General features: G+C 46.6%; 1 protein-coding gene and 1 long non-coding RNA gene across 16 annotated transcripts in view; one reads left to right on the forward strand and one right to left on the reverse strand.

The window, feature by feature from the left end:
- Nucleotides 1-12,828, reverse strand: part of MPRIP (myosin phosphatase Rho interacting protein) — a 153,526-nt gene that overhangs the window by 25,691 nt on the left and 115,007 nt on the right. For 13 of the 15 annotated variants that reach the window (XR_014541483.1, XR_014541484.1, XR_014541485.1 and 10 more), the window contains exons 10-13: nucleotides 9,622-9,678; nucleotides 7,931-7,999; nucleotides 7,588-7,677; nucleotides 5,384-5,493 (exon numbers count right to left, since the gene is read on the reverse strand). Coding sequence is in view for 11 of the 15 variants with exons in the window: in XM_083585523.1 (XP_083441649.1) it covers nucleotides 5,384-5,493; nucleotides 7,588-7,677; nucleotides 7,931-7,999; nucleotides 9,622-9,678 (326 nt within the window). In the remaining 4 variants the exon portion in view is untranslated. Of the gene's footprint in view, nucleotides 1-2,291; nucleotides 2,331-5,383; nucleotides 5,494-7,587; nucleotides 7,678-7,930; nucleotides 8,000-9,621; nucleotides 9,679-12,828 lie in introns of all 15 variants that reach the window. The other 2 variants (XM_083585521.1, XM_083585526.1) reach the window with 1 other exon arrangement.
- LOC310749321 lies at nucleotides 2,320-4,264 on the forward strand. The gene is made up of 2 exons (XR_014541567.1): nucleotides 2,320-2,773; nucleotides 3,002-4,264. It is a non-coding gene; the product is annotated as an uncharacterized lncRNA (long non-coding RNA).

A 12,828-nucleotide genomic window follows, 5' to 3' on the forward strand; every position in this document is an offset into this window, starting at 1 on the left:
TGCGAGTAGCCTCACAGAAACCCTCCTAAATTACAGAATTCAGGGCTGAATACAAGATGAGATTTTCCCTACCATACATACACACACAAAAATGGTACACTGATTGTACATTCCTGTGCTTTTATTTTAACAGGTTCCTCAATGGGACCCATCTTCAGGGAAGGAAAACGTTACCCCAGAATAAAGCCTAAATGATAATAAAAGATGAACGTTGGGCTTGTTTGCCCATTGAGATACAGGCACCCCCGATCACTCCTCCTTCTTTCTTTTTACTTTAAACCACTGCACTCAGTTCAGTTCCCAAAGAGGAGAGGACATGGCCTTAGTTGGGCACATTGGCTGTCAGGCTTCAATTTAACAGTGGAGGGGGAAGTCTGATCGCACAAAAGTAAACATCGGTTTGCAGAGAAATTTGGTAGACGTGCTTAAATGGATTCCTTGGAAAAGGTTCTCCATGAAACATCTCCAAGCTCTTCTCTGTACTGAACACTCAGGTTTTCTTAGTGTTTTCCCCACTCAAGTGGGTGGCTTCAGATCAAGCAATCCCACACAGGCAGCACAACTTCCACCTGGCAGACAAAAACCAGGAAGCAAGTGGACCTGCCTGCGTGGGATTTTCAGGTCCAAAGCCTTTCAGAGTTGTCGTCTGTATGAAGCAAAAATAAGCATACAAGCTGTAAAAGCATACAAACGTCTACTTTTGCCACCATTGTGTGTGTGTGGCCAGAAACGGTAGCGGACACAGCAACTTCTAAACCCATGCGACTGTGGCAGGACAGACACTTTGGCAACTTTGGCAACGGGCAAGGCGGACATTTGACTACACCCATGTTGCGGGGGAAGTGTCATGTGCGAAGAGGGCCTTGGCTTGCAGTCAACAGTCCTGGCGTTTGGAGACAGCACACTGCTTCGCTACTTCTACACGACAGGCATCAGCGCAGGGCCTAACGCAAGCTACTGCCGACACCAAAGAAGGAAAGCGGCAGCCCTCAATGCCAGTATTGAGAGAGGAACAGAAAAAGAGGCAGACGACACAGGCAGCAGACAAGCAAGGTGGAGGAAGAGAGTTTCAGACATCGGAGGAGAACCTAAAAGGAGCTGCCAGACAAGGCCTATGGACAAAACATGACACATGCCAGCCTTCAGCATGCAAAGTGGCAGACTGGGTTTAAAAAATAGGAGAGGAGTTCTTCCTGATGTTTAGCCAGAATCTCTGACTAAGTTTGAATCCACTGGTTCAGGATTTCTCCTCCAGAGGAGAAAACAAGCTTGACAGTCCACGTGACAGTCCTTGAGATCTTTGAAGATGGCTCTCATATCTCCTCTCAGTCTCCTCTTTTCCAGGCTAAACATACCCAGCTCTTTCAACCACTCCTCATAAGGCTTAGTTTCCAGACCCCTGATCTTCTTAGTTGCCCTCCTCTGCACATGTTCCAGCTTGTCAATATCCTGCTTAAATTGTGGTGCCCAGAATTGGAGAGATGTCCCAGGGGCCTAAGGATTTCAACACAGCATCTAATTTGCAGGTTAGATCCATCAAAAGGATTCATCAGATGCCCAGGCCCTCGCTGCCTTGGATACCAGTACTGGCTACAGGTACCAGCTACCCTGGTAACATGGCAGGTCCAAGCACTGCCCAACCTGGAACTGAAGCCTGGATACCAGTCGCTTAGCAAAATGATGGCAAAGAGGCATTTCCCTACACTTCTGAAGACAAACAGTACCTGCAAGAGATCCCACAATCTCTTAATGGGAAGTTTCAACGCTAATCTGCTGTGCTATAGAGACTTTCTGCATCTTCGGCTGTTGCCCCCTTCCAAGGCACAGACCTGATCAGACCAGGAGTCTTTTCCAGGGAAACATTTCCAATGTTTCCAAACGCCCGTGAGGCATTTCCAAGAATGTGTGAAAACGTCACATGGGAAAGGTGACCAGCAGACACAGGTAACGTCATACACATGGGGTCATTTCTGTGTCCTTCGCAGAGGTAGCAGCTTGTATTGCTTTTCCCATGTGACATTTTCGAACACAGGACTCAGCTGCAGGAGTGCGCCTTCGTTGTCAAGATGTAACGGGGAAAGCATCGCTGAGCCAAAGGAGGATAATCAGCAGCGAAACTGGGAGCTGCCTCTTTCCCCCATTCTCCTCTATCCCACTGTTTGTTCCCAAAGCAGAAAAGCAGGACTTTTTACCCCTCCAGAGTGCAAAAAATATAGGGGAGGCATGCAGTGAATCACGAGATATATACAAACCACAAAACGTTAATACAGGAGAGAACACAGTTTTCCAACCTGGGCTTCAGCACGGATAGTTTCAAAGAGAAGCTTTTCCTGGGATCGCATGGAAATTAAACACACGAAGGAGTGAGGAGAGAGAGAAAAGAGGGTTCAGAAGCACCCAGAGAGAAATGGGGTGATGTGCGGAGCAGAAAGGGAAATGGGTCGTTCTGGGTTGAAACCATGGGCTGCGTTTTTCCAATCACAGCTCTCAAAAGAAGGAAAGCAAGAGCGTCCTCAAGCGGTTGCTAGGGAGGGATCAGAACAGGGCAGAGAATGGAAGAATGCAAGTGGTAGAAGAGGAAAGAAAGAGGCAGCAAACTGAAAGAACACCCACTGAAACACACCCAGGCGGTGCTTCCATTGACTCTTAAGAGGGCGGGTTACATAGGTCATGGGAAAAAGAAAGTGCACCCTCTTTGAATTCTGCAGTTTTACATATTAGGAGATAATAGCAATCATCTGTTCCTTAGCAGGTCTTAAAATTAGGTACAGTGGTACCTTGGGATAAGTACTTAATTTGTTCCGGAGGTCCGTACTTAACCTGAAACTGTTCTTAACCTGAAGCACCACTTAAGCTAATGAGGCCTCCTGCTGCTGCCATGCCGCTGGAGCACAATTTCTGTTCTCATCCTGAAGCAAAGTTCTTAACCTGAAGCACTATTTCTGGGTTAGCGGAGTCTGTAACCTGAAGCGTATGTAACCTGAGGTACCACTGTAAATAGAACCTCAGATGAACAACAACATAGGACATATTACACCATGGCATGGTTTATTTAACAGAAATAAAGCCAAGATGGAGAAATCATGTATGAAAAACTAAGTACATCCTTTATAGGAATTAAGAGGCTAAGTAGCAGACAGAGGCTGCTAATCAAATGCTCCTGCTTAACTGATCATCAGCATGTTCACCTCTATAAAAGCTGAAGTTTTAGCAGTTTGCTGGTCTGGAGCATTCAGGTGTGTTTTAACACAATGCCAAGGAGGAAAGAGAACACAGTGCTCTTAGAGAAGCAAGTGCTGCCGCCCATGAAACTGGGAAGGGTTCTAAGACCATCTCCAACCAGTTTTAAGTCCATCATTCTACAGGGAGAAAGATTATTCAAAAGTGGAAAACATTCAAGACAGTTGCCAGTCTTCTCAGGAGTGGACGTCCCAGCAAATTCACCCCAAAGTCAGACCGTACAATGTTCAGAGAAATTGCAAAAAACCAAAACCAAACCCAAGAGTTACATCTCAGTCTCTACAGGCCTCAGTTAGCATGTTAAATGTTAAAGTTCATGACAATTAGAAAAAGACTGAACAAGTATGGTTTGTTTGTAAGGGTTTCCAGGAGAAAGCCTCCTTTTTCTAAAAAGAACATGGCAGCACAGCTTTGGTTTGCAAAGTTGCATCTGAACAAATCACAAGACTTCTGGAACAATGTCCTTTGGACAGATGAGACCAAAGTGGAGATGTTTGGCCATAACGCACAGCGCCATGTTTACCTGGGAACCTTGCAGTCATTGAGTCGACTACGAACTCCTCTGTATACTAAAGTATTCTACAGTCAAATGTGTGGCCATCTGCCCAACAGCTGAAACTTGGCTGAAATTGGGTCATGCAACAGGGACAAGGATCCCAAGCACACCAGCACATCCACAACAGATGGCTGAAAAAGAACAGAATCAAGGGGTTGCAATGGCCCAGTCAAAATCCAGACCTCAACCCAATTGAAATGCTATGTGGGACCCTAAGAGAGCTGTACACAAACAAATGCCAGCAAACCTCAATGAACTGAAGCAAAGTTGTAAAGAAGAATGGGCCAAAATTCCTCCACAATGATCTGAGAGACAGATAAAATCCTACAAAAAACAATTGCTTCATGTTATTGCTGCCAAAGGTGGTTCTACAAGCTATTGAATCATAAGGTGTACTTAGTTTTTCACACACGACTTTTCCATTTTGGCTTTATTTGTGTTAAATAAAGCATGACACAGTGTAATATGCCATGTTTTGTTGTTCATCTGAAGCTGCATTTACCTAATTTTAAGACCTGCTATAGGAACAGATGATTGTTATTATGTCTTATGTTCAAAGAGGGGGCGGTTTCCTTTCCCCACAACTATATGTATTCTTCTGCTAATCACTTTGTACACTGAAAAACATTAGATAAATAATGGAATATTTGCAATTCAGGCAGTTTCCCTGAGCCTCAGCAAAGCTGAGAATCAAGGCTTTATTTAAAATAGTTTTATGTGGCCTTTAAGGTCGGGAGACTCCTCCCAATGTGGTGTACAATTAAAATACAGTACAACAAAATAATTAAAAGCCAGTTTTTGAAAAAAGCCCCCCAAATACTAAAATACAACACACAACAAATGTGGCTCAAGAAAAAGTTGGCAGAAACAAGTGGGACTTCGAGTTTTTCCTAAACACCCGCAATCAACGAAGTCTGACAGATAATTCTAAGAGTCAATTCTGAAGTGACATCTTTCCCAAGGAGAAAAACACCCACCGTGCAATGCAGTGCGGATTCCAAAGGAGAGATGAGGACTCTTTAAATTGCCCAAGGCTGAGGGATCTCATCAATCAACTCTGGGCTCTTTATGCTTTTCAATTTATTGGAGTAAACTTTTGCTTCTGAACTATTCTGCGACTTTTGATCACATTATTTCCTCACAAGTCTTCCTAAACAGATGAGAAATCCTCGGTAAGATGCCCTCAGTGTCTTACAGATTAAAACAGGTGTGTGAGCCTCGGATCCTGCCCTTCCTTGAAGGAAGGTTGTGAGGGAGGGAGAGCGACCAACCGGCCTTGGGTCCACCAGAGCGCTTTGTAACCCAGCCGACTTTTAAGTCTGTGTCTCCCTGGCTCCAGAGCCACCCAACACTTCCAGCCGTTGTGCCACACGGCGGCGTGGAATCAGAACAAGCCGTGGCCGAGAAATTTGGCAGCGAGGTACCAAACAGCAGCTTCTGAGCCGTGTGAGGATCAAAAGGAGGGGTCAGTAAAGGAGAATGGAGAAAGAGAGAAAGAACAGAGGCAGAAAGAGAGACAGAGAAAGACTGGAAGGTGTGGAGGCCCAGTGAATAGGAGACTGCCCTGAAAAGCCCCTTTCTTCTTACCTGGTCACATCTGGAGCAGTGGTGGGGCGAACGTGCTTCATAATCGTCTGGATCCAGTTCCTGCGGATCCCTGAGGTCATGGCAGAGAGAGTGAACTCGCCTTCTTTAGTCTACGCCGAAAAGGAAGAGAAACACAAGGGGAAGAGGTGATACTGAGCACCAGTTCATCTAGAACGAAGCATCCTTTGCATCCCCTTCCAATAATAATACAGTGGTGCCCCGCAAGACGAATGCCTCGCAAGACGGAAAACCCGCTAGACGAAAGGGTTTTCCGTTTTGGAGGTGCTTCGCAAAACGAATTTCCTATGGGCTTGCTTCGCAAGACGAAAATGTCTTGCGAGTTCCTGCGGGGTTTTTTTCCTCCCCCCCCCTTTTTCCCAAGCCGCTAAGCCGCTTATCAGCTGATCCGCTAAGCCGCTAATAGCGCTAAGCCGCTAAGCCGCTAATGGGCTTGCTTCGCAAGACGAAAAAACTGCAAGACAAAGAGACTCGTGGAACGGATTCTTTTCGTCTTGCGAGGCACCACTGTATTATGATAATTTATTATTTATACCCCGCCCATCTGGCTGGGTTCTCTAGCCACTCTGGGCAGCTTCCAGCAAAATATTAAAATACAACAATTCATCAAATATTTAAAGCTTCCCTAAACAGGGCTGCCTTCAGATGTCTTCTAAAAGTCAGATAGTTGCTTATTTCCTTGACATCTGAAGGGAGGGCATTCCACAGGGCGGGCGTCACCACTGAGAAGGCCCTCTGCCTGGTTCCCTTTAACCTTACTTCTCGCGGTGAGGGAACCACCAGAAGGCCCTTGGAGCTGGACCTCAGTGTCTGGGCAGAACGATACGGGTGGAGACGCTCCTTCAGGTATACAGGGCCAAGGCAGGTTACCTGGTGAATGTTCCTAAGTGGGGTTTCCAGAAAGGATTGCAGAGAAAGATGCATCTGCTGCCCCCTCTCTTTCCCCAAGGAGGAGCCATTTATTTATAGGACGCAAAACAGAGGCTGGCCACCCAGAAGGAGTCAGAAAGGCACCCTCCTTTTCAAGGGATGGAGATAGCCACTTCCGATGGACCCAGTTTAACGAAACAGAACTGGGGTTTATTTTTTCAGGGAGGTCTTTGCCCTGCTTTTCTATTCACAGAATCCCCAAGTGTCTCGCATTTGGATTATTAGAACAAGAGCAATGCAGCACACTTTTGTAAGAATACAAATGAAACAACGCACGGACGAGACATGCCTACAACATATATTGCAATATGGCATAGCACTACTCATTAGGTCACTCCTATCACTGCTTTTCAAGTTGATTTATTGAATAATTCGTTGAACTGCTTTACTGTGAACTTGTTATTATTTACTGTACAATAATATGTTTAGTATTTTACCTCCCCGCCCCCGTCACCAATTTTTCTCAGCCATGTTATGTTTTATGATTTGTGTGTGTACAATTTTGCAGCACACACACAAAAATCTAATTATTTTTTTAAAAAAACAAAAACAAGAATGCACAATCTCAAATTAGCTGTACTAAGGCTGAAACAGAAGAAAATAAAACCTAACAGCAAAAATGAAAAGAAAGACACTAAAGCTATAATGTCTGTAAAATATGGTCTTTGTCTGTCACCTCAAGGGCATTAAGAAAAGGCGCCAGGCAAACTGGGAGTTTAAAAACTGGGGTGGCATAACCAAGACTATCTTCCCCAGTAACTGCCTGCCTAACTTAAGAGGAAGTTGGGGAACTGGGAGGAGATTTTTTTATTTACGATTTTATTGTAAATTGTCATGATGATACTATTATAATTAAAATTTATAAATAAGTTTATTATATTTATGATATATGTTGTGACCACTCCAGCAAGCCTCAGTCAGGAGTCTTTTGAATCAGATAATGTTTTCAAATGTTTTCTGAGGGCAGCCCCATGTGCAACTTATTGCAGTAGTCAAGCCTGGATGTTAACCAAAGCATGGGGAACTGTGGCCAGGATGAAGAGTAACAACTTTGTGCTGCAGGAGATACTGGAGCAGTCTTAAACAAACCTCGACCTAGGCAATCTCCCAAGCTATGGACCTCAACCTTTGAAGGATAAGTGAAATTCCATTTGAAACTGGATGAAAGCTACAGAAGCAATTACTGTTTTTTGCAACCGCAGCCACCTCCTAAATTCACTGCATGACCCATCCTGCTCCCCGCAAGTTTTTCTTACATGGATTTGGAAGCCATAGTTCCGCTGGACGGGGTATTCCGTGACATCAAAACATGTTGACAAATCAATTTCCCCATCCAAATCAGCAGCCTGGCAAAACATCACAAAGAAGAAATGTGTGAGGCTTTATTTGTCTCTTCTCCAACAAGACAAAGTAGATCATTTGCTTATTCAAGCAGCATGTGTGCGGTGTTTTACAAAATACCAAAAGATAGGTCCCTGCCCAGAGCAGCTTACAGTCTAAAATTCAGCAGGGGAGGGAAATGGAAGCAGGAGAATGCGAGGAGTTGAATATCAGAGGGGGGAAATGGAGCTTCGACTACCACTGGCGATTGTAGCTTACCTCCTCTGCCACAGAATCCCGGTAGTATCTCAGGCTCTGATCTGTCAGCACAAACCAGTGTTTCTTCCACTAGGGAACAAACAAGACAAGCTGTTTTACAAACTGCTCAGATGATCTCTGTGCTCTTGCCATTCCCCCCAGTCCTTATTGTGCAATGCCCCACTAGCATACTGTGACTCTAGACACTAGGTCTTGCGATGTGTGCCTCTGTGCAAAGCACACATAAACTTCTGTATACGGGAGCAAGTACACAGAAGTCACAGAAACACATTAACAACTCCTGAAGCAGCAGCCTGCCTCCCTTATGATCGTCAACCTTGTCCTCTGCGATCAGAGGAGACGCAACTGGTCGTATGGTGGCCAGAGATTGCAATCTGGAAATGTTTCCGAGAGAGCAGGCTGTTTCAATTTTAACAACAAGTCTCTGGAACACACTCCCACAAATGAGATTTCGGAACCTCCGTCTCTCGGGTGTCCAACACCTCCTAAAAACTCGGTTGTTCACCCGGGCCTATTGGGGATGTTTGAGAGTGTTAACCCTGTTGGGTTGCCTGATGTGCTCTTCTAAATGATGGGCTTCGAAAGTATTTATTGTGCTTCAATTTGAATTTTGGATCTGTGATTTCTGACAACCGCTTAGGGGATTTTTGACCAGGAGAAAAAATGCAAGCCAAGTAATAATACATGCATTTCATAAACAAGTGAAGAAGGTGGAATGGAGGAGAAAGCCTGAGCAACAGGAGAGAGCGGGGAGCCGTTTTTCGACAGGACACGCTCTCCAATCAATAACATTGGCAGCTTGCTGGGTCTGGGAAGGGAACATTCAACCACGTTGCCTTGGGGAAACCAGAGCAGCTGGCTCTTCCATTAAGGACACCCTCTCTCCAAGGCATTCTGCTTTAATCCAATCTCTTCCTTACTGTATTTCAAGATGCCCTTTTCAGTATTCAGAGGCTGCTGCTGTAGCTGCAGCCTGTGAATCTTGCAGCGGAAACTGGCAGCTCTGGCTTCTGCTTATCAACCAAGGCTGCCTGGATACTCAGGGAACAGCATATGGGCAAGGAGGACCTGGGAGACCAGGGTTCGGATCCCCACTCGGCCATGAAGCTCCCGGGCTGACCTTGGAGTCAGTCTCTTAGCCTAAACTACTTCACAGGGCTGTTGTGAGATTAAAATGGGGAGGAAGAGAACCATGTATGCCAACTGGAGCTTACTGGAGGAAAAAGGTGGGATATAAATCAGAAAAAAGTACAACAAACTGTAACCAGATCATAACAAAAGCCAGCTCTTTACTTGGAGGTAAAGGTAACGGGACCCCTGACCGTTAGGTCCAGTCGTGGCCGACTCGGGGGTTGTGGCGCTCATCTTCCTTTACTGGCCGAGGGAGCTTCCAGGTCATGTGGCCAGCATGACTAAACCGCTTCTGGTGAACCAGAGCAGCGCACGGAAACGCCATTTACCTTCCCGCCAGAGCGGTACATATTTATCTACTTGCACTTTGACATGCTTTTCGAACTGCTAGGTTGGCAGGAGCAGGGACCGAGTAACGGGAGCTCACCCCATCGCGGGGATTCAAACCATCGACCTTCTGATCAGCAAGTCCTAGGCTCTGGGGTTTAACCCACAGCGCCACCCGCGTCCCTTTATTTGGAGGAGAGGTCCTTAAATTAGAATTTCATCCGGGATTTTACCTGTCCGTCCTCATACTGCTTGGTCAGCCATCCCTTCTTGAAGTTCAGCAGGTCAGGCTGCAGAGAGAGGAAAAGGAGATAATGAGTCCTTTGCAAAACTCAGACAGGACTGGGGCCACATTCAGCTTCCAAGAGAGGGAAAACACGCTATCTTCATCCAAGGACGGTGTCTGCAGTTCCACAAGGCCAAAAGGAAACGAGGGGAGACTCAGTCTGCACTGAACAAGGATGCCACAGCAGAACAAGCTACTTCTGTTACTTAAAACTATGTATGTTGTTTTCAAAACCATCCCCGGCAAGGAACAGCATTGTATGTGTGCTGGGATCCAAGGAAGCTTTTGTGCCATCGCCAGGTTCCGTGCATTTATGTATCACAGAAGTATCTGCAAATCCTTCCACTTTTGTGCTACGGATATTGTTCTTGCTGCCAGCAGCCGTGCTGTGAATTCATTAGACTGCAGAGTAAAACCATCCCCTATATTTAGAAATGAAAGCTACAGTGGTCTTCAAGACGGCGTTTTTCACCAGCAAGCCCTCCCACCATAAAAGAAATAATGTCGCACTCCATGTCCCTGCCAGCAAAGCGGTGCAATCCTGAAATTCATACAGGGCACCTGCGTTTCTCTGTGATGTCACTTGTGTCAAACTTGCAGTGAGCCTTCCCAGATGCATGCAGAAACACACCTGTATGGCTTAGAAGAACAGATAGTATTCCATTTACTATCTGAGATAATAAGACCCATATCTGGTTCCCATGGAGTTCTAACGCCCGTAAGGGGTCCAGCTTACAATACCAACAATTCCTTATATATACTGTAATAGAAACTAGGATTTTGGAATACCGCACCTGAGCCACTAGTAGGTGGGCTGGTTTTGGAAGGAAAATAAAAGGCTATATTTTCACACCACTAGTGGGTGGGAGAAGGATAGCTGTGTGTGTGTGTGTGTTTGTGTTTGTGTTTTTGTGTGTGTGTGTGTGTGTGTGTGTGTGTGTGTGTGTGTGTATTCTTTACCACCCTTCATCTGAGGATCACAGGCCGGTTTGCAATATAAAAACACAAAAATGTGTGTAGTTTAAAAGGCCATAGATTTTTTAATTAGCCAAAGACCTGGATGAAGAGGAATGTTTTTGCCTAACGATATGCAATGAAGGTGCCAGGCGAGCCTCCCTGGGGAGAGCATTCCACAAATGGGGAGCCACCACAGAAAAGGCCCCGTTCTCACGTTGCTGCCCTCTGGACCTCTCGCAGAGTAGGCACACAAAGAAGGGCCTCAGATGATGATCTCACGGTCCAGGTCTATTCATATGGGAAGAGGCAGTCCTTGAGGTATTGGGGGCAAAGAGAAGCAGGTAAGTCAATATTTCTGGGGCGCTCCCACCAGCTCAAGTCCCGTACGCAGAGGACTCTGCACATACAAGGTGCAGACAGGATCAGGCCCAAGGGGTTTTGAACAACTTAATGAAATGGAAGAGGGAAACCCAAAGCAAAAGTGAGAGGGAGGGAGTGCACCAGTATGACGGTGTGGACTTGGGTGTCTGAAGGACCCGAGTTCAAATCCTCACTCAGCCGGGAAGCTCCCTGGGTGTCCCAGCCACCAAACCTTAAATGAATGGCTTTGCAGCCCACCCTTGCACAGATAAACTAGAATCCTTCTCCATAAAAGCAGAGAAGGCACCAATCGATTGCTCTGGGGCTGAAGCTGTGAGCCGCTGCTGTTGCACGTACCGGCCAGCAGGGAGCGTCTTAAAAACAGGAGCCACTCCCTCTCCAGCAAGGCAAGGATTCCGCCAGCAGGGAAATCTGATGCAGGGAATGTTTTCTGGAGGAGGCAAAACGGCTCAGTGCTGCCCATTGCAGCCAGCAGACCAGTATATAAATATATACGCCTACACACACAGACTGCCTACCTTATCCATGCAGTTCCCTGCTCATCTGCCAACTCAAAGAGTCTTCAAGGTCTCGCTCCACAATTCCCCGGCTTTTATTTATAAACTCTGCAGGGCTGGCAGGTGGTCGTCACGTGCGACGGGATTCAAGCTACTCCCAAGGGTTCCTATTTACGAGGCCTCAAAATACACTGGAAATTTGGCAGGTGGGGCGGCGGAAGAGGGACTGGCCTTTCTGCTCTGACCGGTCAGGGTTGCTGTTGCCGTTTCTTCTCCCCCTGAAGCAGATCCTAAGGGACAACCTGCCTTAAAGAAAAGCTGCCAACTTTGGAGACGAAAGAAGCCCCCTTGCGTTGCAGGAGGCCTCTAGCCTCTCAGCGGTGTGAGAGAACAGAAGCAACGGGGGTAACTGTGCCCCTGAAGGACCAGGTGCGCAGCCTGGGAGTCATTTTGGACTCACAGCTGTCCATGGAGGTGCAGGTCAATTCTGTGTCCAGGGCAGCTGTCTACCGGCTCCTCTACCTGCCCGCAGCCTGTCTCGCCAGAGTGGTGCATGCTCTGGTTATCTCCCACTTGGACTACTGCAATGCGCTCTACGTGGGGCTACCTTTGAAGGTGACCTGGAAACTACAACTAATCCAGAATGCGGCAGCGAGACTGGTGACTGGGTGTGGCTGCCAAGACCATATAACACCGGTCTTGAAAGACCTACATTGGCTCCCAGTACGTTTCCGAGCGCAATTCAAAGTGTTGGTGCTGACCTTGAAAGCCCTAAACAGCCTCGGTCCAGTATACCTGAAGGAGCGTCTCCACCTCCATCGTTCTGCCTAGACACTGAGGTCCAGCTCCGAGGGCCTTCTGGCGGTTTCCTCACTATGAGAAGCCAAGTTACAGGGAACCAGGCAGAGGGCCTTCTCAGTAGTGGCACCCGCCCTGTGAAACGCCCTCCCACCAGATGTCAAAGAGAAAAACAACTACCAGACTTTTAGAAGACATCTGAAGGCAGCCCTGTTTAGGGAAGCTTTTAATGTTTAATAGGTTATTGAATTTTAGTGTTCTGTTGGAAGCTGCCGAGAGTGGCTGGGGAAACCCAGGGTATGTATGTATGTACGTACGTACGTATGTTTGTATGTATGTATGTATGTATGTATAAATAAATAAATAAATTTATTCAGGATGGGGGGGAGGGTGGACAGCAGCACGGTGCTAAACTGTGGAACTCACTGCCCCAGGAACGCGCTGATGGGCAACCAAGCTAGATGGCTTTAAAAGAGGACGAGGCAAATCCGCAGAGGAGAGGGTTATTATCAGTGGCTATG

The sequence above is a fragment of the Podarcis filfolensis genome, assembly GCF_964270895.1.
Source record: "Podarcis filfolensis genome assembly, chromosome: 14".
Taxonomy (NCBI): domain Eukaryota; kingdom Metazoa; phylum Chordata; class Lepidosauria; order Squamata; family Lacertidae; genus Podarcis; species Podarcis filfolensis.